Source organism: Conger conger, chromosome 17 (genome assembly GCF_963514075.1).
Source record: "Conger conger chromosome 17, fConCon1.1, whole genome shotgun sequence".
Classification (NCBI taxonomy): Eukaryota; Metazoa; Chordata; class Actinopteri; order Anguilliformes; family Congridae; genus Conger; species Conger conger.
Window position 1 is genome coordinate 6670396 of NC_083776.1, and position 23174 is coordinate 6693569.

Genomic DNA, 23174 nt, shown 5'->3' on the forward strand with positions numbered 1-23174 from the left:
CTTAGAGCAGGTATAAGAGTTGTCAGTGCCTTCAGTCTTGATTCTAGGCTTTTGGTTGCCTTTGGAGTCTGTTTTTGGTGTTTGTCAATATGAAGGACTTTTTTCAACATTTCTTTGCATGTCATTCAGAATTACCAGTTGGGAAGTTGTGGGGAAAGACTCGCTGTGAAAGACTTACTGTGTAGTCTTAGCCAGAGCTTCTGCTCCTGCAAAAAGTACCCTCCGTCGCCAACTACCGTTGGTCCTCACCACCAGCAAGAGCAGCCGAAAACACTGGCTGATCTGCCCTCTACTGCCCAACGAATGTACAGCACCACATCTCAGCCACTTTTACAAAGCAGGCTCCACCCCCGAGAATTTACCAGCGGAGAGGCATCACTCCGTTCTCTCACCGGCACCACTGCGTAATGAAAATAGCCCGCACCACCAGTATGTTGTTGGCACTGCTCTAGATGCGTTTTGCTAATTATGTGGTTTCACACAGACCAGGGTCACGTTCAGCCCCGACAAAACAGAGCAAAACGTTTATTTAAACATAAACGGTGGCGCTTTGAACAACGCTTTGAGCTTTAAAGCATAGGCCTACGTCATTATTGATTCGGGCTACACCCCCCAAACGGGAGCAAACATTCCTCAACGCCTGTTGCAAAACGTTGCATGCCGTTGTTAGAAAAGATATCTTTCAACATAGAAACCGTAGCAAAACACGTTCAGATTGAAAACGCCGCAGTCTCTCCCCGATTGCAAGTAGGCCGAGGTAATCACGCCAAGTATCACCCTTACTTTCTCAATGGTTGTTTATTGGTTTTACAGTTTCTTTACAGTTTAAAAACATTTTTTTTTTTAAAAACACATTCAATGAATTATACTTTTTACATTTATAGCAAAAAACAAAAAACTATTACTAACATTATTAACATTTTAACAGATTAATCTTAAGGAAAATGAATGATTTTCCAAATCATTACTATAACTAAAACATTCGAAAATTGAGGACAAATCACAAAATAAATACAGATTCCGAACCAATGGGAAAAGTGACTTAAAATTCCCAAAGGGCATGATGTAAGAGAATAGGTCAATTTTGTTCAGGTGAGAGCAGGTGCTGAGGACCAGATGCCCCTCTATATGATAAGTTCTTTCCAGTGGTCCACCCCCCGTTTCTCTCTCGCCAGGTTTTTGTTTTTGTGGAAGTCCAACACGCCGTCTTGGAGGAGGTTTTGGATCCTCCTCCGGAGAGTGACTTTCTCAAGGCGTGGAAAAAAATCTCCTTCATTCAGTACCGGACTTCTGATTATCCACACGTTGCAAGCCAAATAATCACAGTCTTGCTTTAACGCATGGGCGGTTATATTCAAATTCAGGACTGTATTTGCATTCAAAACTCCGCGATGACCTCGTGTTAATGAGGCAAATTTTGTTCTGCGGTAAATTATGACCAGTCGAGCGCTGCTGACATCTTCATTCACTCGGCTCTACCGAACCAGGAAGTCGAAACATTGAGTACCGAAATACGATTTTTGTGTAATCTCACACCTGTCCATTCCGGCCTCTCTGGACTTTTTTAACCTATTTCATAATATTACTTCCACGTTTTTTTTACGTTTATAAATTAAGTCAAAAACTTTGAAGTGAGAGATTAATCTTTCACTTTTTATAATTATTTTCCTTTGTAGTTTATTTTCTTTATTTATTTTATTAATAGTTTAATAGTTCACGTTTAAATAACATAGATGAATTTATTAAAACGTTTTTTTTGGGGGGGGGGGGGTTTGCTTTACAATTATCTCACATCAACACATTACATCGATACATTCTTGCCATTTTCCGTTTTTAGGATCCTCCTCAGAACTGAACAGCGGTTTCACATGAGGAGAGCCCGATCGTGAAAAATTAACCCAGAATCTGCTGCATATTTGTTTCCACAGCGCTTAACTCTTCATCTGTTGGTTTAATTGATGCTGAATGAGCGGTTACTCTTCTTCACAATACTCTTCTTTTCCTTTTCTGTTATCTAGTATACCGTCTCGTTTGTAGTGAACTTTATGTCTGTTTAGCCTGAAATTGCGACTGAACTTTAGTTCTAACTTGATTGTATTTCGTTGCTAGAGCGTTTATATGTGGCAGAAACATTCTGCCACTAGATGGCAGTATGGACTAAAATGGTGCTAAACTGTGCCATGGTTTTAAGACGCTCTTTAAGAAACCTGTCAAAAGTGGTTTAACTGTTCATGCTTTATTTCATGCGTGGTTTTTGAATGCCGTTAGTACCATGTAAATCTATCATACCAAGCATAATTTAACATTAAAAAAAAAAAAACTTTCTGCTTAATTACTTCATTCAAATTTTAAACTTAAGCTGAAGAGCAATTGACAGAATTGCAGCCTATGACTGGTTGCACAATTTTCTGGTTGCTAATTCACTTGTTCACTTGTTCATTTTATTTGTTTACACTTATTTAATGTGATATATTATTAATACAGTGCCGTAAAACAGAAGTTTTGAAAATCACACTCGCAACTACACTTACATAATGTTCTCTTGAGTAACACCTCTCCCTTGTGCAATGCTGACTCATGCCATCAGTACATAATGAGCGTTTGGGTGTGGGTGGATTGAGCTCAGTGTAAATGTTTGATACGGGGAGAGAGTTTGGCTGGATTGGGTTTGAGAGATCAGTGTAAATGTTTGATATGGGGAGAGAGTTTGGCTGGATTGCGTTTGAGAGATCAGTGTAAATGTTTGATATGGGGAGAAGATGATGGAATATAAATAGAGGCAGTCCGTCACCTGATTGCATTTTCCCCTCTGAGTCAAAATGGCCACCTTCAGGGTGAGTCCCCAGCAGGGAAGGTTTGTGACCACATCCCGGGCTCGTTCCAATCACTTGCCTTTCTCCCCTTTTTTTCTCTCCTTGCTCCTTGACGTACGTCTGTGACTTGACGCTTGAAGGAGCCAGGGCATCCTGTTCGCCTAATTCACCTTCCCCTCGTCTTCACTTCTTTTTCCTCACCCGTCGATCTAGCCTCTTCCCGACGGGCGGAGCTCCCGACGGGCGGAGCTCGGAGCAGGAGAAGGAGCAAGCAAAAGAAAAAAAAGGGGTGAAAATTAAGCGATTGGAATGAGCCCCCCCCCGGTCTTGTTTGGCTCTGAGTCTCCTGAGGTTTGGGGTTTGAGGTTCACCGTGTCTCCTGGTTGTCTGCAGTGTCTCTGTGAGGCAGAGCTGGGGTTTATCTTGCTGGTCCCACCCCTCCATTAGATCACAGCCGATCCTCCTGCCTCACCTCATCTGGAGACGTAGCTCCATCACATGAATGACTTTTACATTACATTACATTAATGGCATTTGGCGGACGCTCTTATCCAGAGCGACGTACAACAAAGTGCAAAGTGCATGCCCATAACCAGGGATAAGTGCGCTGAAAGACCCTAGAGGGAAGTACAATTTCAACTACTACCTGCACAACAAAGATAAGGACCAGGGCCTGTCTGATCATCAGATTAAAAAAAAATGTTTTTATCGTAATACCGCAACACACAAATGTTTGAACAAACCGCTTGCCTAGCCAAACACTGCTTACCTAGCCAAACTAAACATCTTAATACACAAGTAAATATCACAGAAAGACAACAATTAAGGTTTACTGGGAGGTAGGGAGGAACATGGAGAGGTGCAGCTTGAGACGACGGGCTGTAATTTTCCTGAGAGATGGCCACGAGGGGCTGTGGTTTCACAATGACCTGGTTGGCTTGTGCACACTTTCCCAGAATTCGGTTGCACAACCGCACGCTTCACGGGCTGTGTACTTGCAGCCATTCGATCAAAATTGTGTCACTGTAGTCCAGTGGTTCTCCAGTGGTTCCTCAGTGGTTCTCCAGTGGTTCCTCAGTGGTTCCTCAGTGGTTCTCCAGTGGTTCCTCAGTGGTTCCTCAGTGGTTCCTCAGTGGTTCTCAAGTGGTTCCTCAGTGGTTCTCAAGTGGTTCTCCAGTGGTTCCTCAGTGGTTCTCCAGTTCAGCCCTCAGCACCCCGTCTGTGTGCTGGTTGATGTGGCTGAAGTGTTGAACACTGGAAGATAATGTTTTCCCAAAATTCTTATCAATGCAAGGCAGGTTTTGCCCATTGCCATTTGCTTTCCTCATTGTCTATAACATGGTTTTGTTTCAGTGACTGGGTGCCCACACTTGATCTCCATTGAGATTTCTCACTTGTCTATGTATATATGTATGTCTATGTATATAATTCTGACTGAAGAGGGAACACCATCCATCGCCACATTAAATGTGTCTAATTAAGAGCACTTCAGAACCACTGCTGCAGTCTATCTGGCTGTAGCATGGTGGTACAATCATCGTGGATAATACTACATTGTTGGCTAATACTACATTATGGCTAATGCTGCATTGCTGCTAATGCTGCATTGAGGCTAATGCTACTTTGAGGCTAATGCTGCATTGCTGCTCATGCTACATTGAGGCTTATGCTGCATTGTGGCTAATGCTACATTGAGGTGAATGCTGCATTGCTGCTAATGCTACATTGAGGCTAATGCTTCATTGTTGCTAATGCTACATTGAGGCTAATGCTGCATTGTGGCTAATGCTGGGATGCAAAGGTGTTTGGAGTTGTTGTAACTATGAAGCAGAGCACAAGCAAGGATGAGATGGTATACAGTTTTTTTTTATTTTCTTATTTGCACATTAAAATTGAGAACTTAACAGAAGCAAACAAAATGTGCCAGGAGAGTATAAAAAAAAAGGGCTTGTACAAGCTACTGGTCTAAATGGTCTTATGAAGCAATTATACACACACAGTCCACTCAGCCCATGATGCAATGTATATCCTGAGATAACGATTGCAGTGCGATGTTCCCTCAATACGATATGCAATACGCACATTATGGTGTTGTGGGAATCTCTCTCTCTCTCTCTCTCTCTCTCTCTCTCTCTCTCTCTCTCTCTCTCTCTCTCTCTCTCTCTCTCACTCACTCACTCACTCACTCACTCACTCACTCACTCACTCACTCACACACTAATTATTTATTTTAACTGGTTGTCCTATATATTGAACATTAGATATACAGCTGCCTAAATTCCCCATATATTAAGGATTCTTTTAAAAACAGATCAAATATACATTCTATTTAACAATGATGATTTTTAAAGTAACCCCTGGGTTTTGCAAACATCAGTGTTAAATATGTGTAGCCTAATAAAGCAAGCTACAAAATCAAGTAGTACTCTGTGGTTTTGTATTGAAAATTTGATACAAAAACATTTTAACATAATTGGTCATCTTTTTCACCCAGAAAGAAATTCATCATATTCAATATTGCACCAAAAAAGAAATATGTTAAGTCCATATTAACAAAAAAGCACTGCTCCAACTGTATGTCACAATGAAATAAACATATTTACAAACATGTACATTTTGAGATTTTTCGTAATACCGCAACACACAAATGTATGAACAAACCGCTTGCCTAGCCAAAATACCCGCTTATGACTTTGCCCATTTCCTCAGAACCAAGGAGAGTATTTCAGTAAAGTTCAGTAAAACGGGAGAAATGTGGGGTGTGTGTGTGTTTCAACAACACCCTGCTGGTCATCTTCAGCAGGTAGAGACGCTCCTGTAAGAACAGAGCACTGGGTCTCGCTCTGTTTGCGCCACCTGGCTTCCTGTTTATCCTGCTTACAGTCATACAGGTCAAACTCATTTTAAGCACATTTCCGGTGCGTTGTGGGCAGGATGTAAATGAATATGAATCCAGTCACCTCCACCAGCCAGCCCCCCCTTGCCCCCCGCCCCCTCCCCTTGGGCGTTGCGCTGAGGTTGCGTTGGGTTGGGTCAATGCGTTGAGGTCACGTTGGGTTGGGTCATTGTGTTCACGTCACGTCACGTTGGGTTGGGTCGATGCGTTGCGGTCGTGTTGGGTTTGGTCAATGCGTTGAGGTTGTGTTGGGTTGGGTCAATGCGTTGAGGTCGTGTTGGGTTGGGTCAATGCATTGAGGTCACTTTGGGTTGGGTCAATGTGTTCAGGTCACGTCACGTTGGGTTGGGTCAATGCGTTGCGGTCGTGTTGGGTTGGGTCAATGCGTTGAGGTCACGTTGGGTTGGGTCAATGCGTTGAGGTCGTGTTGGGTTGGGTCAATGCATTGAGGTCACTTTGGGTTGGGTCAATGTGTTCAGGTCACGTCACGTTGGGTTGGGTCAATGCGTTGCGGTCGTGTTGGGTTGGGTCAATGCGTTGAGGTCACGTTGGGTTGGGTCAATGCGTTGCGGTCGTGTTGGGTTTGGTCAATGCATTGAGGTCACGTTGGGTTGGGTCAGTGTGTTCAGGTCACGTCACGTTTGGTTGGGTCAATGCGTTGCGGTCGCGTTGGGTTGGGTCAATGCGTTGAGGTCACGTTGGGTTGGGTCAATGCGTTGATGTTGCGTTGGGTTGGGTCAATGCGTTGAGGTCGCGTTGGGTTGGGTCAGTGCTTTGAGGTCACGTCGGATTGTCGAGTGCTGGTGAGGTGGATCCTGTTACAGTCGATGTCCCTGGAGGAACCTTCCGGAGACGTCCGGACCACGCTGGAGAGGGACGTGCTCACCTGCCTCCTCATCATCTTCATGATCTTCCTCTTGTAGCCCTTACAGGCGAAGAAGTAGATGAAGGGGTCGAGGCAGCTGTTGAGGTTCATGAGGCAGACGGTGGTGTGCAGGGACACCTGGAAGGCGTGCAGCTCGGTGCAGTCTGGCGTGTAGAGCAGCTTCCGCACCATGTACTGCAGGATGTCGATGTGGTACGGGCTGAAGCACACCACGAACACCAGGACCACGCTGCAAATCACGCCAATGGCCTTCTTGCCCGACTTCTCCGTCAGCTGGTTCTGTCTGGCAGCGAAGTACAGCTTCCAGCACAGCACCGAGTAGCAGAGCAGGATGGTCACCAAGGGAACCACGTAGCCAAGAAACACCGCCCCGATGAGCATGACGGGCAGGTTCTCCTCCTTCTCGAAGTTGGGGTACTCCATGCAGGTGATGTACCCTCCCGGCTCCTCCTTCGTCATGGGGATGGAGAGCAGGGGCAGGGTTTGGGCCAGCACCAGCAGCCACACACCCACGCAGATGTACCTGACGTTGCGGACCTTGCGGAACCAGCGGAACCGGCTGTAACGGCCGGGCAGCACCACGGTGATGAAGCGGTCCATGCTTAGGCATGTCATGAAGTTCACGCCGGCGTAGGTGTTGATGTAGAAGATGAGGCCGGTGACCTTGCAGAGCGCGTCGCCCATGCCCCAGTGGAAGCCCGCGCCGTAGTACACCACCCTCAGGGGCAGCGACAGCGTGAACAGGATGTCGGACACCACCAGGTTGGTGGAGTAGAGCGTGGTGGCGTTCATCTTCTTGCGGTTGGGCCGGATGACGTGCAGGGCCAGCGCGTTTCCCAGGAGGCCCACGGTGAAGACGATGCCGTAGTGCAGGGGCATGAGTACTCGCGCTGTGTCCCGGTGGTCGTAGAGGTTGGTGCACTCCTTGGTGACGTTGACGCTGCTGCCGTTTCCCAGCTCCATCGCTGCACTGCTGAAGACCGTGGGGCCAGGGCACTGTGTGGAGAACAGAAAGTCCTCAGAGTCAGTCTCAATCTTTAGCTGATGCTTTTATTCCGTTACATTCATTTCATTTGGCAGACGCTCTTAGCCACAGCGACTTACAGTTGATTAGACTAAGCAGGAGACAATCCTCGCCTGGAGCAATGCAGGGTTAAGGGCCTTGCTCAAGGGCCCAACGGCTGTGCGGATCTTATTGTGGCTACACCGGGGATGTCCCAGTAACGTACCTTAACCACTACGCCGCAGGCCACACTTAGTGCCCAGTAGTGAGTGGCCCCGATTCCTGAATCAGACTGTGACAGGGGGCTCTCTGTATAAATTAACTTATAAGAACACTTTATTTTTAATTCCCCTGTGTACTTGCTTAACTGGGTTTGTGCACAGTTTACGTGTTTTATAGTTTGAAGTTTGTTGCGTGTTGTTATCCGGTTTCTGAGTACTCACGCAGCTCTGTCAAAATGTGCCTTTGGAAGCACTATTACAGGCATGCATCATCAATTATTTCGCTGTGATCTTTTGTGGCCTGTCGTAGCCTACGTTTCTGTTGTTAATTGAGAAGAAATTTATCATTTCTGGCGCAATTCTCGCGGACCTCCTCGCATGGTCATGCGCGGAGTGTCGAGTCAGAATCCCTCTCTCGCTCAGGCCGTGGCTGAATATTTGGGGAAGGAAAGCCCCCACGCCGGCTCTCTGGGAAGCAGTTTTGGCAAGATGGTTTCATTTCCGTCTCTGTGCATGTTAAACAATGTGTGCAGTTTGTCGCCCGGCAACGCGGAGAGAGCCGTCACAGCAAACAGACGTAATGGCACTCTCTGTCCTCACTTCTGCTTTCTGCGAACTCCCCCGCAACGGTCACTACAAACACACGCAATCACCTCAAACTCACTACAAACACACGCAATCACCTCAAACTCACTACAAACACACGCAATCACCTCAAACTCACTACAAACACATGCAATCATCTCAAACTCACTACAAACACACGCAATCACCTCAAACTCACTACAAACACACGCAATCACCTCAAACTCACTACAAACACACGCAATCACCTCAAACTCACTACAAACACACGCAATCAGCTCAAACTCACTACAAACACACGCAATCATCTCAAACTCACTACAAACACACGCAATAATCTCAAACTCTCTACAAACAAACCCAATCACCTCAAACTCACTACAAACACACCCAATCATCTCAAACTCTCTACAAACACACGCAATCACCTCAAATTCACTACAAACACACGCAATCACCTCAAACTCACTACAAACACACGCAATCATCTCAAACTCTCTACAAACACACGCAATCACCTCAAACTCACTACAAACACACGCAATCACCTCAAACTCACTACAAACACACGCAATCATCTCAAACTCTCTACAAACACACCCAATCATCTCAAACTCTCTACAAACACACGCAATCACCTCAAATTCACTACAAACACACGCAATCACCTCAAACTCTCTACAAACACACCCAATCATCTCAAACTCTCTACAAACACACCCAATCATCTCAAACTCTCTACAAACACACAATCATCTCAAACTCAATCAAACTCACTACAAACACACACAATCATCTCAAACTCAATCAAACACACACAATCATCTCAAACTCAGTCAAACTCAATCAAGGCATTCTGTCCTAATTTGTGTAGCAGTGAACTTATTTGAGCGAATGCCAATATGATTTATGAAAGGAATACGTATTTTATTAGTAGCCCCAAGCCCAGTAGATTTGCAATAGCAATCTTTGGTTGTACATAATATTAAAATTCTCTTACGATACATTTTCACCAAGTGGAAATGTTTTAATGGAATCGCTCCAAGCAGTGGTAAACAGGCGTATACTTTGATTAAAATAGTGTTATCATCTGTGTAGATCAGTAAAGAAAACCACATTGCAGAAACCAGTGACGTACAGAGAACCCCACCCCCCTGCACAGACACACACACCACATACTCTCTCTCACATACGCACACACATCACACGCTCTCTCTCGCACATGCACACACACACCACACGCACACACCGTAGCTAGGGAGAGTCAATCTCAATCAATCTCAGTACTACCCCCATGATGTGTGATGACGAAGTGTGTGACTGTCTAGCCACAATGAATCCTGTCTGGAAATTTATTGAGTGACATCACCAGTACAGTACTGCCTTTTATATCTCACATGACTGTCTGGATGCTGTCGTGGATAAAATCACTGCGAGCAACTTGGTTTATTTCTGTAAGTTGAGGACAGATTGTGTCAAATATTTCAGTTGCATCTAACTCACAGCCACATAAACACAGATGTGTGTGCATGTGCGCATGTGCACAAGAATCTATTCCAAACATGAAGCCTTATATAAAGTCCCGACCGTAAGTATTTGGACAGTGGCACAATTTCTTGTCGTTTTGGCTCTGTACTTTCAAAAATGTACTATATGTACATTTGAAATGAAAATATATTTTGTGCGTGTTTGCATCCATATCAGGTGGACCATGTAGGCATTTTTATACGTGGTCCCTCCATTTTGCCAGACCAAACTGGCTACTCTGCTGTTTCTTGCAAACTATGTGTTGTTGCGTCAGAAATTCATCCAAACGAACGCTAACGAACGGCTTAGAGCTTATCCTCGGTGTGGAGTTTGGAGTTTGGTAAAAAGCCTTTACATTGTTGAGATGCAAGAACGTAGCTCTGGTAGACCACTGTAGTGGATGACCACAGGATACTTTCACCGCAAAAGCCCATTTTCAACCGTTCTGCACCAGCAGAACCTCGGAGACGCACACCGCTGGTGAGCCCCAAAAACACAACACTCAGGGTTCTGAACCACTGAAAGGTAAACATGGTGCAACTGTTCACCAAAAGTGATGGAGAGAGAAACCAAGGAACTGCTGCTGATCCGAAACGCCCCCCCTCGTCTGTGAAACGAGTGTTACAGTCTTGGACGTTCACGGCCGCTTGTGTTCGCTGGTGATGTAACCGCTGATGGCAGAAGCGTGCCGAAACGTCGGCACCTGCTCAGATCTAACCACATGCCCCAGAACTTCACTTCACAAACGCCCCTGCTAGAAAACCGAGGCCGAGATGCCTTTCATGGGTGAAAAGTGGCACGTCCTTGGCTGGACTCATCACATGTCAGACCTGAATCCAGCTGAACATGCGGCTCACTTGCCGAAGACAAGACTGGAGGCAAAAGTCCCCCCAGAGTGAAACCGCAGCTGAAGGGGGCCGCAGTACAGTCCTGGAAGAGCACCACCTGGGAAGATGCTCAGCGGAAATGTCACCCACTTCAGGCAGTCGTTTCCACCAAAGTACCAGAAATTTAACAACTTTATTTAAGGTTATGTTTATTTGCCCAATTAGTTTTGGACCCTTCGAATGGGAGAACTACAGTGTAAATCAAAATGGCTGTATTTCCTACACGGATCACTGGACATGGATGCGATTTAAAGTATTGAGAATTAAAGTCTTATTTCTGTTGCCTCTTTGATGATTAAGACAAAAATAGTGCCAGTGAGGGACGTAAGTTTGACTTATTTCATGATTTGCCTATGGTGTAAGAAAATGTCACTTGCGTAGCAAACGGTAGCTTAAAACAAGCTAATCTTGAGTAAGTACTAGAAATTTAACAACTTTATTTAAGGTTATGTTAATTTGCCCAATTAGTTTTGGACCCTTCGAATGGGAGAACTACAGTGTAAATCAAAATGGCTGTATTTCCTACACGGATCACTGGACATGGATGCGATTATTTTTAAACGAAAGCTGGCAGTCTGCACTTTAACCTCCCGTTCATCTTTTCATTTCAAAGCCAATGTGTTGGAGTACAGAGCAAAAACAACCAAAAATGTGTCGCTGTCCAAATGTTTACGGGCTGCACTGTAGTTATTAAATGCGAATGGGAGAACTACGGTGTGAATCAAAATGGCTGTATTTCCTACACGGATCACTGGACATGGATGCGATTTAAAGTATTGAGAATTAAAGTCTTATTTCTGTTGCCTCTTTGATGGTTAAGACAAAAATAGTGCCAGTGAGGGACGTAAGTTTGACTTATTTCATGATTTGCCTATGGTGTAAGAAAATGTCACTTGCGTAGCAAACGGTAGCTTAAAACAAGCTAATCTTGAGTAAGTACTAGAAATTTAACAACTTTATTTAAGGTTATGTTCATTTGCCCAATTAGTTTTGGACCCTTCGAATGGGAGAACTACAGTGTAAATCAAAATGGCTGTATTTCCTACACGGATCACTGGACATGGATGCGATTATTTTTAAACGAAAGCTGGCAGCCTGCACTTTAACCTCCCATTCATCTTTTCATTTCAAATCCAATGTGTTGCAGTACAGAGCAAAAACAACCAAAAATGTGTCGCTGTCCAAATGTTTACGGGCTGCACTGTAGTTATTAAATGCGAATGGGAGAACTACAGTGTAAATCAAAATGGCTGTATTTCCTACACTGATCACTGGACATGGATGCGATTTAAAGTATTGAGAATTAAAGTCTTATTTCTGTTGCCTCTTTGATGGTTAAGACAAAAATAGTGCCAGTGAGGGACGTAAGTTTGACTTATTTCATGATTTGCCTATGGTGTAAGAAAATGTCACTTGCGTAGCAAACGGTAGCTTAAAACAAGCTAATCTTGAGTAAGTACTAGAAATTTAACAACTTTATTTTAGGTTATGTTAATTTGCCCAATTAGTTTTGGACCCTTCGAATGGGAGAACTACAGTGTAAATCAAAATGGCTGTATTTCCTACACGGATCACTGGACATGGATGCGATTATTTTTAAACGAAAGCTGGCAGTCTGCACTTTAACCTCCCATTCATCTTTTCATTTCAAAGCCAATGTGTTGGAGTACAGAGCAAAAACAACCAAAAATGTGTCGCTGTCCAAATATTCACAGGCTGCACTCTAGTTATTAAATGCATTGCTATTGTGTAAACCACATAATTAATACATATGTTTTACTGTACATTTTACTCTATTCACAGTAGTTTAAGCTTGGGAATTGCATTTTAAATTGTATTGTCCATGTTATTATTATTATTATTATCAAAGGTAAAAGCCATTGAGAAGTTTTCCTAGCAGTCAAAAACATGTATGCAGCTAATTGAAAAGGCAGAACCCAGAAATGACTCGGATCTGTTCCCAGTACTGGTCTGAGAGCTGTCTGTTACTGAGATGTGTAGCTGTCCTACGGACAGTGGTGTGCTGTCCCTTCCCATTCCCTTCCACAGGTACATCCACCACAACATTCCTAACCTAGCTTCTACTTCTGCTTGATCCCGTCTGTAAATTCACCTGTGCCTCATGTGTGCCCCCCTCTCCAGCCGCTCAACGGGAGTGTGTGACCCTCAGACTTACCAAAAGCGGCGGCGGCCGTTTCTTGTTTTTTTTTTCTTTCGGGCGACCTCCTCGGTACGGCACTGATGGTGCTTCTCTGCCAATCCGCCAGGGAACACGTTTCTGCCCGCTGCCCGCACTCTGAAAATGGAGAAGTCCCCGCTCGGCTGGAAAGGGAGGTACTGCCTGAGCTCACTTCCTGTTTCCTGCGGTCGTGGGCCCCTGGCTCTCTCGGGTGCGCTTCGAAGTGTGCCGTCACCTCGATTCTGCGAGGAATCGAAACCGCCCTTGGCCAGGTGCGCATCACATCCGTTCCCCCAGAACTGCGTCCTGGAGGTGGTCGCGCTAAAAAAAACAGCCCCACCTTTCGTCCGTTAGGGCACCTCAAGGACACCTCAAGGACACGACCGAGTCAATCCCAACGAGAAATGCAGTCTTATATTCAGAATTAAAGTCTTATTTCTGTTGCCTCTTTGATGATTAAGACAAAAATAGTGCCAGTGAGGGACGTAAGTTTGACTCATTTCATGATTTGCCTATGGTGTAAGAAAACGGTAGCTTAAAACAGGCTAATCTTGAGAGACAAAATGAGATTTTAAGCCTGATTGGAAGAGTAAAATGCTTGTTATGATGGTGATGTTTTTCCGTGACGGTTGCTGCCTTTCAGACAGGAAGCAGAGTGACTGAGCCTGTTCTGTCCAAGAGACCCAAACACTATTGTGTGGTGCAAATTCATGTCCTCCCTAAAGATGGCTCATTTCATCTTCAAGATGAGTAGCGTACACATCTTTCTCAACTAGGCCCCCGACGGACACAGATATCGTCCAGTCTGTCTGTGGTCGTCTCATGTCAGTATATCTTCTCAGTAGGGGAAAAAGTTGATCCGCTAAGCCCACAGTATGATGTATGTATATTTTGTTTGTATGTCTATACGTATTATAGGCCGATATGTTGGTGTGTTTGTGTATCTGTCTCTAAGTTATGTTTATATGTTTGCGTGTATATGTAGTGTGTGTGCATGCAATTCTAGATTTACACGTTTGCATTGAATAACTTAATTTTAGAGAATGTGTGTGTTCAGGATCACTTGCTTGGTTTCCTGATATTACATCACAGGACTGCATTTACACTCTTATCCTGGTCCACATATTCAGCTTTCTTGCATTTTTACATAGCGTTCCCATGCATCCTGAATAACCTGCAATTTTTGATGCAGTTTTTCAGTGATTGAAAACTTAAATGTGCTGAATAATATATTGTTTTATAGACTGTGTAGTTCATTGTGAGCTGCGACTTCGGCCACACAAACGCATGCGTTTCTCTCCCTCTCCCTCTCTCCCTCTACCCCTCTCTCTCTCCCTCTACCCCTCTCCCTCTCTCTCCCTCTACCCCTCTCCCTCTCTCTCCCCTCTCCCTCTCTCTCCCCCTCCCCCTCTCTCTCCCCCTCCCCCTCTCTCTCTCTCTCTCTCCCTCCCCCTCTCTCTCTCTCTCTCTCTCTCCCTCTACCCCTCTCCCTCCCTCTCTCTTTCCCTCTCTCTCCCCCTCCCCCTCTCTCTCTCTCTCTCCCTCTACCCCTCTCCCTCCCTCTCTCTTTCCCTCTCCCTCTCTCTCTCTCTCCCTATACCCCCCCTCTCTCTCTCTCTCTCCCTATACCCCCCCCTCTCTCTCTCTCTCTCTCTCTCTCCCTCTACCCCTCTTCCCCTCTCCCTGGCTGCCTTTATCCAAAGCGCTGTACAATTGATGCTTCTCATTCACCCATTCATCCACACACTCACACACCAACGGCGATTGGCTGCCACGCAAGGCACCAACCAGCTCGTCAGGAGCATTTAGGGGTTAGGTGTCTTGCTCAGGGACACTTCGACACAGCCCGGGCGGGGGATTGAACTGGCAACCCTCTGACTGCCAGACGACTGCTCTTACTGCCTGAGCCATGTCGCCCCTATATATATTTATAAATGCAATGATCTATCTAACAGAGCATCTCTGACGGTCTTCTCCCTCCTCTCTCTCTCTCTCTCCCGCCTCTCTCTCTCCCCCTCTCTCCCTCCTCTCTCTCTCTCTCCCTCTCTCTCCCTCCTCTCTCTCTCTCCCTCTCTCTCTCTCTCTCGCTCTCGTAGCTTGGGCCCGGTCTTCGCCCTGTTCGTGCCTTTCTACAGCTCCATCCCCCGCGTGCAGGTCACCCAGGTCCTGGGTCAGGTCTCCATCACCAACAAGACCTTGGTCTACATCGTGGGCCTGCAGGTCAGTGGACTGCCCCTGGAGTCTCTCCGCACCTGTGCTTTTCCCTTAGGGCAGAAGGTCGAAAGACTTGTGTTTCTCAGTACCTGTGTTTCCCTCAGGGCAGAAGGTTGAAAGACTTGTGTTTCTCAGTACCTGTGTTTCCCTCAGGGCAGAAGGTTGAAAGACTTGTGTTTCTCAGTACCTGTGTTTCCCTCAGGGCTGAAGGTTCAAAGGCTGGAGTCTCTCAGTTCCTGTGTTTCCCTCTCAGGGCAGAAGGTCTAAAGGCTGGAGTCTCTCAGTTCCTGTGTGTGGCTGGCTCCCGACAGTCCATCCACAGCCGTTAATGTATTACAGGGATCCGCAAACCATGTCCTCTAGGGCCGAGAACCGCTGGTTTTCCCACACTCCCTTTACCTGGGAGTCAGGAGTGGAGTGGAGTGGAGTGGAGTGGAGTGGAGTGGAGTGGAGTGGAGTGGAGTGGAGTGGAGTGGAGTGGAGTGGAGTGGAGTGGAGTGGAGTGGAGTGGAGTGGAGTGGAGTGGAGTGGAGTGGAGTGGAGTGGAGTGGAGAGTCTGGTCAATTAGGAGCACTAATTACCCGGCAGAAAAGAAAACCTGGTCCGGATTTGGGGGCCAGAGTTGATTATCTCTGATGTATGATCTGTCGTACAGAACTTCTCTCTAAGCCAAAACTGTTTCAATGAAATGCACGATTGTCATGGTTGAAGATGTGCCGAACCATATCTAAGACAATAACCTAATATGTGTTGCTTTGAAATCGTTGAATAATTGTGTCCACGTCAATATAAAATTGCAGTTCATGTTTTAAAAAGGTCTTGTGCGGCAAGGACAATTCATTGTGATGTTCACGCATCATTCAGCCTGGCTCATGGTGTTATGTTGCTGGGGTGATGGGATGCCTTTTGAAATGTTCTCCACCTTGACTTTCACACATTTGATATCCGTTATGATTTGCAGGTCGGCCGGGGGTCATGGTTTCATTCTGTAAAGGTAAAGCATTGATATTTTCTGGTGCTTCTCAACCTGATGATGTTCCTCACTGGCTGGCCGAAAAAGGGGAACATTTTCTGGTATTTCTCTGTCGTCCTTTTCTGCGGCGTTTTACACACGGTGCCCGAGAGATGAAAGATGAAAATGACATGACTTTCGAAAACAAGAATTGGGAAGCTGCCATCACCCCTTCTGTATCGTGTGGTTTCCTCTGCGAGAAGAAGCGGCGGTTTCTACCTTTTCCTGTGTGTATTTATTTTCCTGTTTTGCTAAGATCGTATGATTTTCTAGCCTTTCTGCTTTTATTTTATCTGTTTGAGCGTTGGGGAGAAGTGAACGGTGTCATGAGGAGGTCGGTGGCAGCAGAGCGAGTGTGCCCATCATGCACTTTGAGACGTTGAGAAACCTCAGTGGAGTAAGACTGCTGAGAGTCTCTTGTGGAATACTCGGGGCCTTCAGTCGCCCAGCGGATGGTTTGGGGTTGAAGACGCGGGAGAAGAAGTGAAAAGAGATTGCATGGTGGCTTCTGGGTTTGATGAGGTGGACCCTCACGCACACACACACACACACACACACACACACACACACACACACAGAAACACACGCACACACACATATGCTGAAACGCACACACACACAGAAACGCACACACAGATGCACACATGATCATACACACACATAGGGCTTTTAGAAGTAAACCACATCCTGTACACTTTTCTGAATTGTTACAGTGGCATTTAATCTGTTCCCTTGAGTGAGATAGAAAATGGTCTGGACAGGAAAAGGAAGTTGAGTTTAGGCTGACAGAGGGGGGCACACACTGGCACGCACACACACACACACACACACACACACACACACACACACACACACACACACACACACACACACACACACACACACACACACACACACACACACACACACACACACACACACACACACACACACACACACACACACACACACACACACACACACACACACACACACACACACACACACACACACCTTTCCTGTTCCAGGAATAGCATTGGCAGGAGGGGACTCATTTGGATATTGGTCGGCGCATATTCCAAAGCGCTCAGTCATTAACCTTGGCAACATGCACAGTGAATGTGCATGTGCTATCCCCTGAATAACGGAGCCTATGGGTTGTGTGTTCACCCTGATCTTCCAGCCGTCGTGAGGAGCAGGTTCATTGTGCTCCTGTTTCCGACAGCAGACAGTTGTGGCTGTGGCCTCACTTCCTCAAGCGGTCCATTCTTACTTAGGCTCGTTTAGCTGACACTTTCATCCAAAGTGACTTACAGTTGATGAGACTAAGCAGGGGCCCCCAATCCTCCCCTGGTGCAATGTGGGGTTAAGGGCCTTGCTCAAGGGCCCAACGGCTGTGCGGATCTTATTGCGGCTACACCGGGGGCCACTTGTCTACAACCTCCTGTCCTGTGGTTGAAGATGTCGGTGGATTAGTGCTGCAGTGCCTTTCTCTTTACAACAGAGAAGCATCATTTTTATTTCGTTAAAAATGTGAATCGCTCAACAGATTGAATTTAAAAGAAAAAAGCTGTAATTTATACAGTCTGCGTTACTCTGGCCCAATGGTCTACACTAAAATGACCAGCTTTAGACCTTACACAAGTGCGAGACATGACGCCGGGTGTCATTTTGTGGATTTCCCGATGATACCGCAGTGCCGCTTCTTTCAAAATCTACATGCTCCAGTGTCATATCTGATAGGTGTTTCAGCTCTGATATCTGTGTGTTTCTGCTCTCATATCTGTGTTTTTCAGCGCTGATATTGTCTGCTTTGTCTTGCTTCCGGCCACAGTTTCCATAGGGTTAGAGAGTAGGGACGGTGATCTAAGAGTTTTGCGCACACACAGGCCATTCCACTGAGTAATGACTATCTAATAATTATTATTAGTGGATCATATATTTATTTATATCACTCAGCTTTAACTGGGTGCCATCCCATGTGAAGAGAAAATGGGATGCTAATGTGCTGCTCACCTGACGTGAACCGTTTCCTGCTTGAGAATGCTTCAGGAGTAACTAGTTCATACATTACATTACATTACATTATTGGCATTTGGCAGACGCTCTTATCCAGAGCGACGTACTACAAAGTGCACGCCCATAACCAGGGATAAGTTCGCTGAAAGACCCTAGAGGGAAGTACCATGTGTGTTTAGTGTGCCGTTTTCCATTACGAGTCATTGTGGATCGAAAAACCCCGTTCTGGCCTTAAAGTTCAATGATGTCAAACTCTGGAACGGAAAGTGCAGAAAGGCCCTTTCTTCAGGCCTCGGGCGTCACACTCCTGCTTCAGATCAGCGGGGCCAGAAGGGCTTGCGGGGTCTAATTTCGGGGGCCAAGGGGTGGACTGGACTTGTGCGGTCGGCCCTCCCTGTGACGGTAATGACCGTTCAGTGTTTATAATCAGTCATCAGTTTTTGTTTTTATTTCCCTTTTCACGCAGGTTCGTTTCCAATAACCTACCCCTCCCTGTACCATCCCTGTGGTCAAACATTGACAGAACGTTATTAAATATATGATATAATATTGTTAAATAAAATGAATAAAAAGTAAGAAGGATAAAAAAAAGTTATGGACCCTATCTGTGGCCCACCTGTTGCTTTCATCCAGACTGGAATATGGTTGAATATGGTTGGCATTTATGGTCGACTGACGACCTGTATGCCATCTGCAAAAGCACCACAGACCCAGCTGATTTGAATAGCGCTTTTAAGATTTCAGCCCGCCTGCGATGAACATGGGGATGCCTTCCGACCGACCGTCTGTTCCTTATCGCACCCTCGGCTGCCAGCACTGTCTCTGAGTGACATCGGTCACGCTGGGCATTCTGCTACAAATTATACTGTAACTACGGATGTCTGATCTTGTTGTTTTTTTATGTTACAGCTGTTAACATCGACCCCTCTGATGTGGATAAGCTGCCTCAGCGGTCTGGTGAGTGAGTCTCTGCATTCTTTCTCCCTGTATTCTGACACTTTCAACTGTCAGATTTTATTCAAACATGAACACAATAAAGTAAAAAACAAAACAAAATCAAGGTGTTTTTTTTCTCTCTCTCCCCCTCTCCCTCTCTCTCCCTCTACCCCTCTCTCTCTCCCTCTACCCCTCTCCCTCCCTCTCTCTTCCCCTCTCCCCCTCCCCCCTACGCTCTTACTCACTCTCCATCCGATGTTATTTACATGTTCTACTTCTAAACTATACCGTTATAAATGCGGATGGCCTGACTGCTCCATTCACACCCTTCCCTCCCATTAAAAACGTGCTAACGTGACCACATTCTTCATGACTCACTTGGCAAAAAAACAACAAACGTGCGGGATTGGCCACCCTTGACCAGACTTAATGTGGCGTGGGTGTGCGCGACGTGATACTTATTTTCACAGTGTGTTGTCTTTCAAATGAACCTGTTATGTACGTTTTTCCGGTAAGAGTAAGAGTTTTGCAGGCAGAAGAAGAGGATCTGATTAATCGAGTGCCATCTCTGCAGAGGTGTGGTTTTCACACCTTTATAACTGCTTCAGTCCTTTGTGTGAGAGTGCACCAGCAACAATAACTGAACTTGCTCTAAACACTTCCAGGAACCAAGTGCCAAAGGGTTTAAGAAAGCATTAGATGTTGGGTATTTTTGTTTTTATATCCTTAAAACAACGACTGTTGTTAATCTATACCTTTACTCAATGTTTCTTTTACCTTCACTCTTTTTTTTTCCGGTCTGCTTAAATGATTCTGATTCTGATTCTGTGAATAGTCTTGACAAAATGTTACCTGTGTGTGCGCATACATATGTGTGTGCGCGCATACATATGTGTGTGTGTGCATACGTGTCTCTGTGTGTGCATGCATACGTGTGTGTGTGTGTGCGCAGGTATCAGGGCTGCTGTACTACTGTGACATGCTGAGGTGTGTGTGTGTGTATGTGTGTGTGTGTGTGCAGGTATCAGGGCTGCTGTACTACTGTGACATGCTGAGGTGTGTGTGTGTGTGTGTGTGTATGTGTGTGTGTGTGTGCAGGTATCAGGGCTGTTGTACCACTGTGACATGCTGAGGTGTGTGTGTGTGTGTGTGTGTGTGTGTGTGTGTGTGTGTCTCTGTGTGTGTGTGTGTGTGTGTGTGTGTGTGTGTGTGTGTGTGTGTGTGTGTGTGTGCAGGTATCAGGGCTGTTGTACCACTGTGACATGCTGAGGTGTGTGTGTGTGTGTGTGTGTGTGTGTGTGTGTGTGTGTGTGTGCAGGTATCAGGGCTGTTGTACCACTGTGACATGCTCAGGTGTGTGTGTGTGTGTGTGTGCGCGCAGGTATCAGGGCTGTTGTACCACTGTGACATGCTGAGGTGTGTGTGTGTGTGTGTGTGTGTGTGTGTGTGTGTGTGTGTGTGTGTGTGTGTGTGTGTGTGTGTGTGTGTGTGTGTGTGTGTGTGTGTGTGTGTGTGTGCAGGTATCAGGGCTGTTGTACCACTGTGACATGCTGAGATGTGTGTGTGTGTGTGTGTGTGTGTGTGTGTGTGTGTGTGTGTGTGTGTGCAGATATCAGGGCTGTTGTACCACTGTGACATGCTGAGGTGTGTGTGTGTGTGTGTGTCTCTGTGTGTGTGTGTGTGTGTGTGTGTGTGTGTGTGTGTGTGTGTGTGCAGGTATCAGGGCTGTTGTACCACTGTGACATGCTGAGGTGTGTGTGTGTGTGTGTGTGTGTGTGTGCAGGTATCAGGGCTGTTGTACCACTGTGACATGCTGAGGTGTGTGTGTGTGTGTGTGTGTGTGTGTGTGTGTGTGTGTGCAGGTATCAGGGCTGTTGTACCACTGTGACATGCTCAGGTGTGTGTGTGTGTGTGTGTGTGTGTGTGTGTGTGCGCGCAGGTATCAGGGCTGTTGTACCACTGTGACATGCTGAGGTGTGTGTGTGTGTGTGTGTGCGCAGGTATCAGGGCTGTTGTACCACTGTGACATGCTGAGATGTGTGTGTGTGTGTGTGTGTGTGTGTGTGTGTGCAGGTATCAGGGCTGTTGTACCACTGTGACATGCTCAGGTGTGTGTGTGTGTGTGTGTGTGTGTGTGTGCGCAGGTATCAGGGCTGTTGTACCACTGTGACATGCTGAGGTGTGTGTGTGTGTGTGTGTGTGTGTGTGTGTGTGTGTGTGTGTGTGTGCGCAGGTATCAGGGCTGTTGTACCACTGTGACATGCTGAGAGTTCAAGCGGTACTCTTCATCCCGCGATGGATGGCCAGATGCTCCTCCTACCTCCTGCAGCCCCTCCTCTCAGGGGCGGAGCCTGCACGTGACTCCGCCCTCGGTATGGGGGCCACCCTGGACATCCAGAGACAGCAGCAGCAAGACCTGCTGGAGCAGCAGCTCCTCCAATCACAGCTCAGCACACCTGCACCAATCACCACACAGCTGCTCCACCTCCGGAGGACCCGCAACCAGCAGGTACTGCACCAATCACAGCTAAGCACAGCTCCTCCTATCCCAGCTGCACCAATCACAGCTAAGCACAGCTCCTCCTATCCCAGCTGCACCAATCACAGCTAAGCACAGCTCCTCCTGTCCCAGCTGCTCCAATCACAGCTACACACACAGCTCCTCCGGTCCCAGCTGCACCAATCACAGCTAAGCACAGCTCCTCCTATCCCAGCTGCACCAATCACAGCTAAGCACATGTAACAGGTGAGAAATTGCCTGAGTCCGAGGTGGGATTTGAACCCCGGCCTCTCACTTGTCCAAATTATTTGTTGAACGAACGCGTTACCAGTCAGCTAAAGACGAACTCGCCCCTAGCCAAGGGCAACAACGTTCTTTTGAATTTGAGGGTTACGTCATCGGGGAGTGTTGTCACGGTAACCTGTTACCAGCCTTCGCTTTCACTGCACGATCCGTGCTTACTAGCGAACTAGCTGAGCTAACCATGTTACACACAGCTCCTCCGGTCCCAGCTGCACCAATCACAGCTACGCACAGCTCCTCCGGTCCCAGCTGCACCAATCACAGCTAAGCACAGCTCCTCCTATCCCAGCTGCACCAATCACAGCTAAGCACAGCTCCTCCTATCCCAGCTGCACCAATCACAGCTAAGCACAGCTCCTCCGGTCCCAGCTGCACCAATCACAGCTAAGCACAGCTCCTCCTATCCCAGCTGCACCAATCACAGCTAAGCACAGCTCCTCCGGTCCCAGCTGCACCAATCACAGCTACGCACACATCCACCAATCATCTCACAGCTCCTCCAATCCTACATGATAATAACTATGTTTGTTTACTATCTTCATAAGAAAAGAATACAAGCGTTCTATTGAATTTATACTGCCAACATTTTTAAAATTTTCTGAAAGTACTGTACTCATCATCCACTCAGGCACGCGTGCGTAAGAGTGCAGCACCATGACGTAGAACTCCAAAATGGGTGAAAACCCAATTCCTCAAACCTGTCTTTGTCTTGTGTAGCTCTGTTTTGGATATGCATTGGCCCCTTTGTCTGTGAACTGTTGCCTTTTTCTGCAAAATATTGCCATATTCTGTGAAATGTTGGTTGACTCTTACTTCTCTTTTTAAAAAAAAAGTAAAATAAAAATGTTGCAATCATGTCATTCGCTGCGGGGAAGTCCCATGTGGGAGAGTGGCAATAGCGAGCACTCCAAGCACGTAGCTGCGTGTACCTGTACATTTAACCCCTGCTTTTTAAGAGAAAGCGGGCATTTTGTCTCCTGTGAGCTGTCGGCTGCTGTCCTGTGCCTCGCTGCGTTGTCACTGATAGCGTAAACGGTGTCATGTCCCTTATCTCTGTGCCGCCCCAGGAGAATGGGCAGTAGAGAGCAGATCCAAAGCCCTGCTCCCATCTCAGACGGGCCATACGTGTCTGTGACGTGTCTGTGGTGTGTTTGTCTGTGACGTATCTGTGACATGTGTGTCTGTGGCGTGTGTGTCTGTGGCGTGTGTGTCTG

General features: G+C 46.4%; 2 protein-coding genes across 2 annotated transcripts in view; one reads left to right on the plus strand and one right to left on the minus strand.

The window, feature by feature from the left end:
• Window positions 1-23174, plus strand: part of ubac2 (UBA domain containing 2) — a 47653-nt gene that overhangs the window by 14917 nt on the left and 9562 nt on the right. Inside the window, exons 5-7 of the mRNA XM_061225938.1 lie at window positions 15094-15217; window positions 19131-19178; window positions 21391-21666. Of these exons, the coding sequence (XP_061081922.1) occupies window positions 15094-15217; window positions 19131-19178; window positions 21391-21666 (448 nt within the window). The remainder of the gene's footprint in view (window positions 1-15093; window positions 15218-19130; window positions 19179-21390; window positions 21667-23174) is intronic.
• gpr183a (G protein-coupled receptor 183a) lies at window positions 4953-13109 on the minus strand. Its single transcript, XM_061225937.1, has 2 exons — window positions 12995-13109; window positions 4953-7591 (listed from the first exon to the last, which is right to left on the minus strand). The coding sequence occupies exon 2, from the start codon at window positions 7556-7558 to the stop codon at window positions 6476-6478; it is 1083 nt and encodes a 360-aa protein (XP_061081921.1). The 5' UTR covers window positions 7559-7591; window positions 12995-13109; the 3' UTR covers window positions 4953-6475.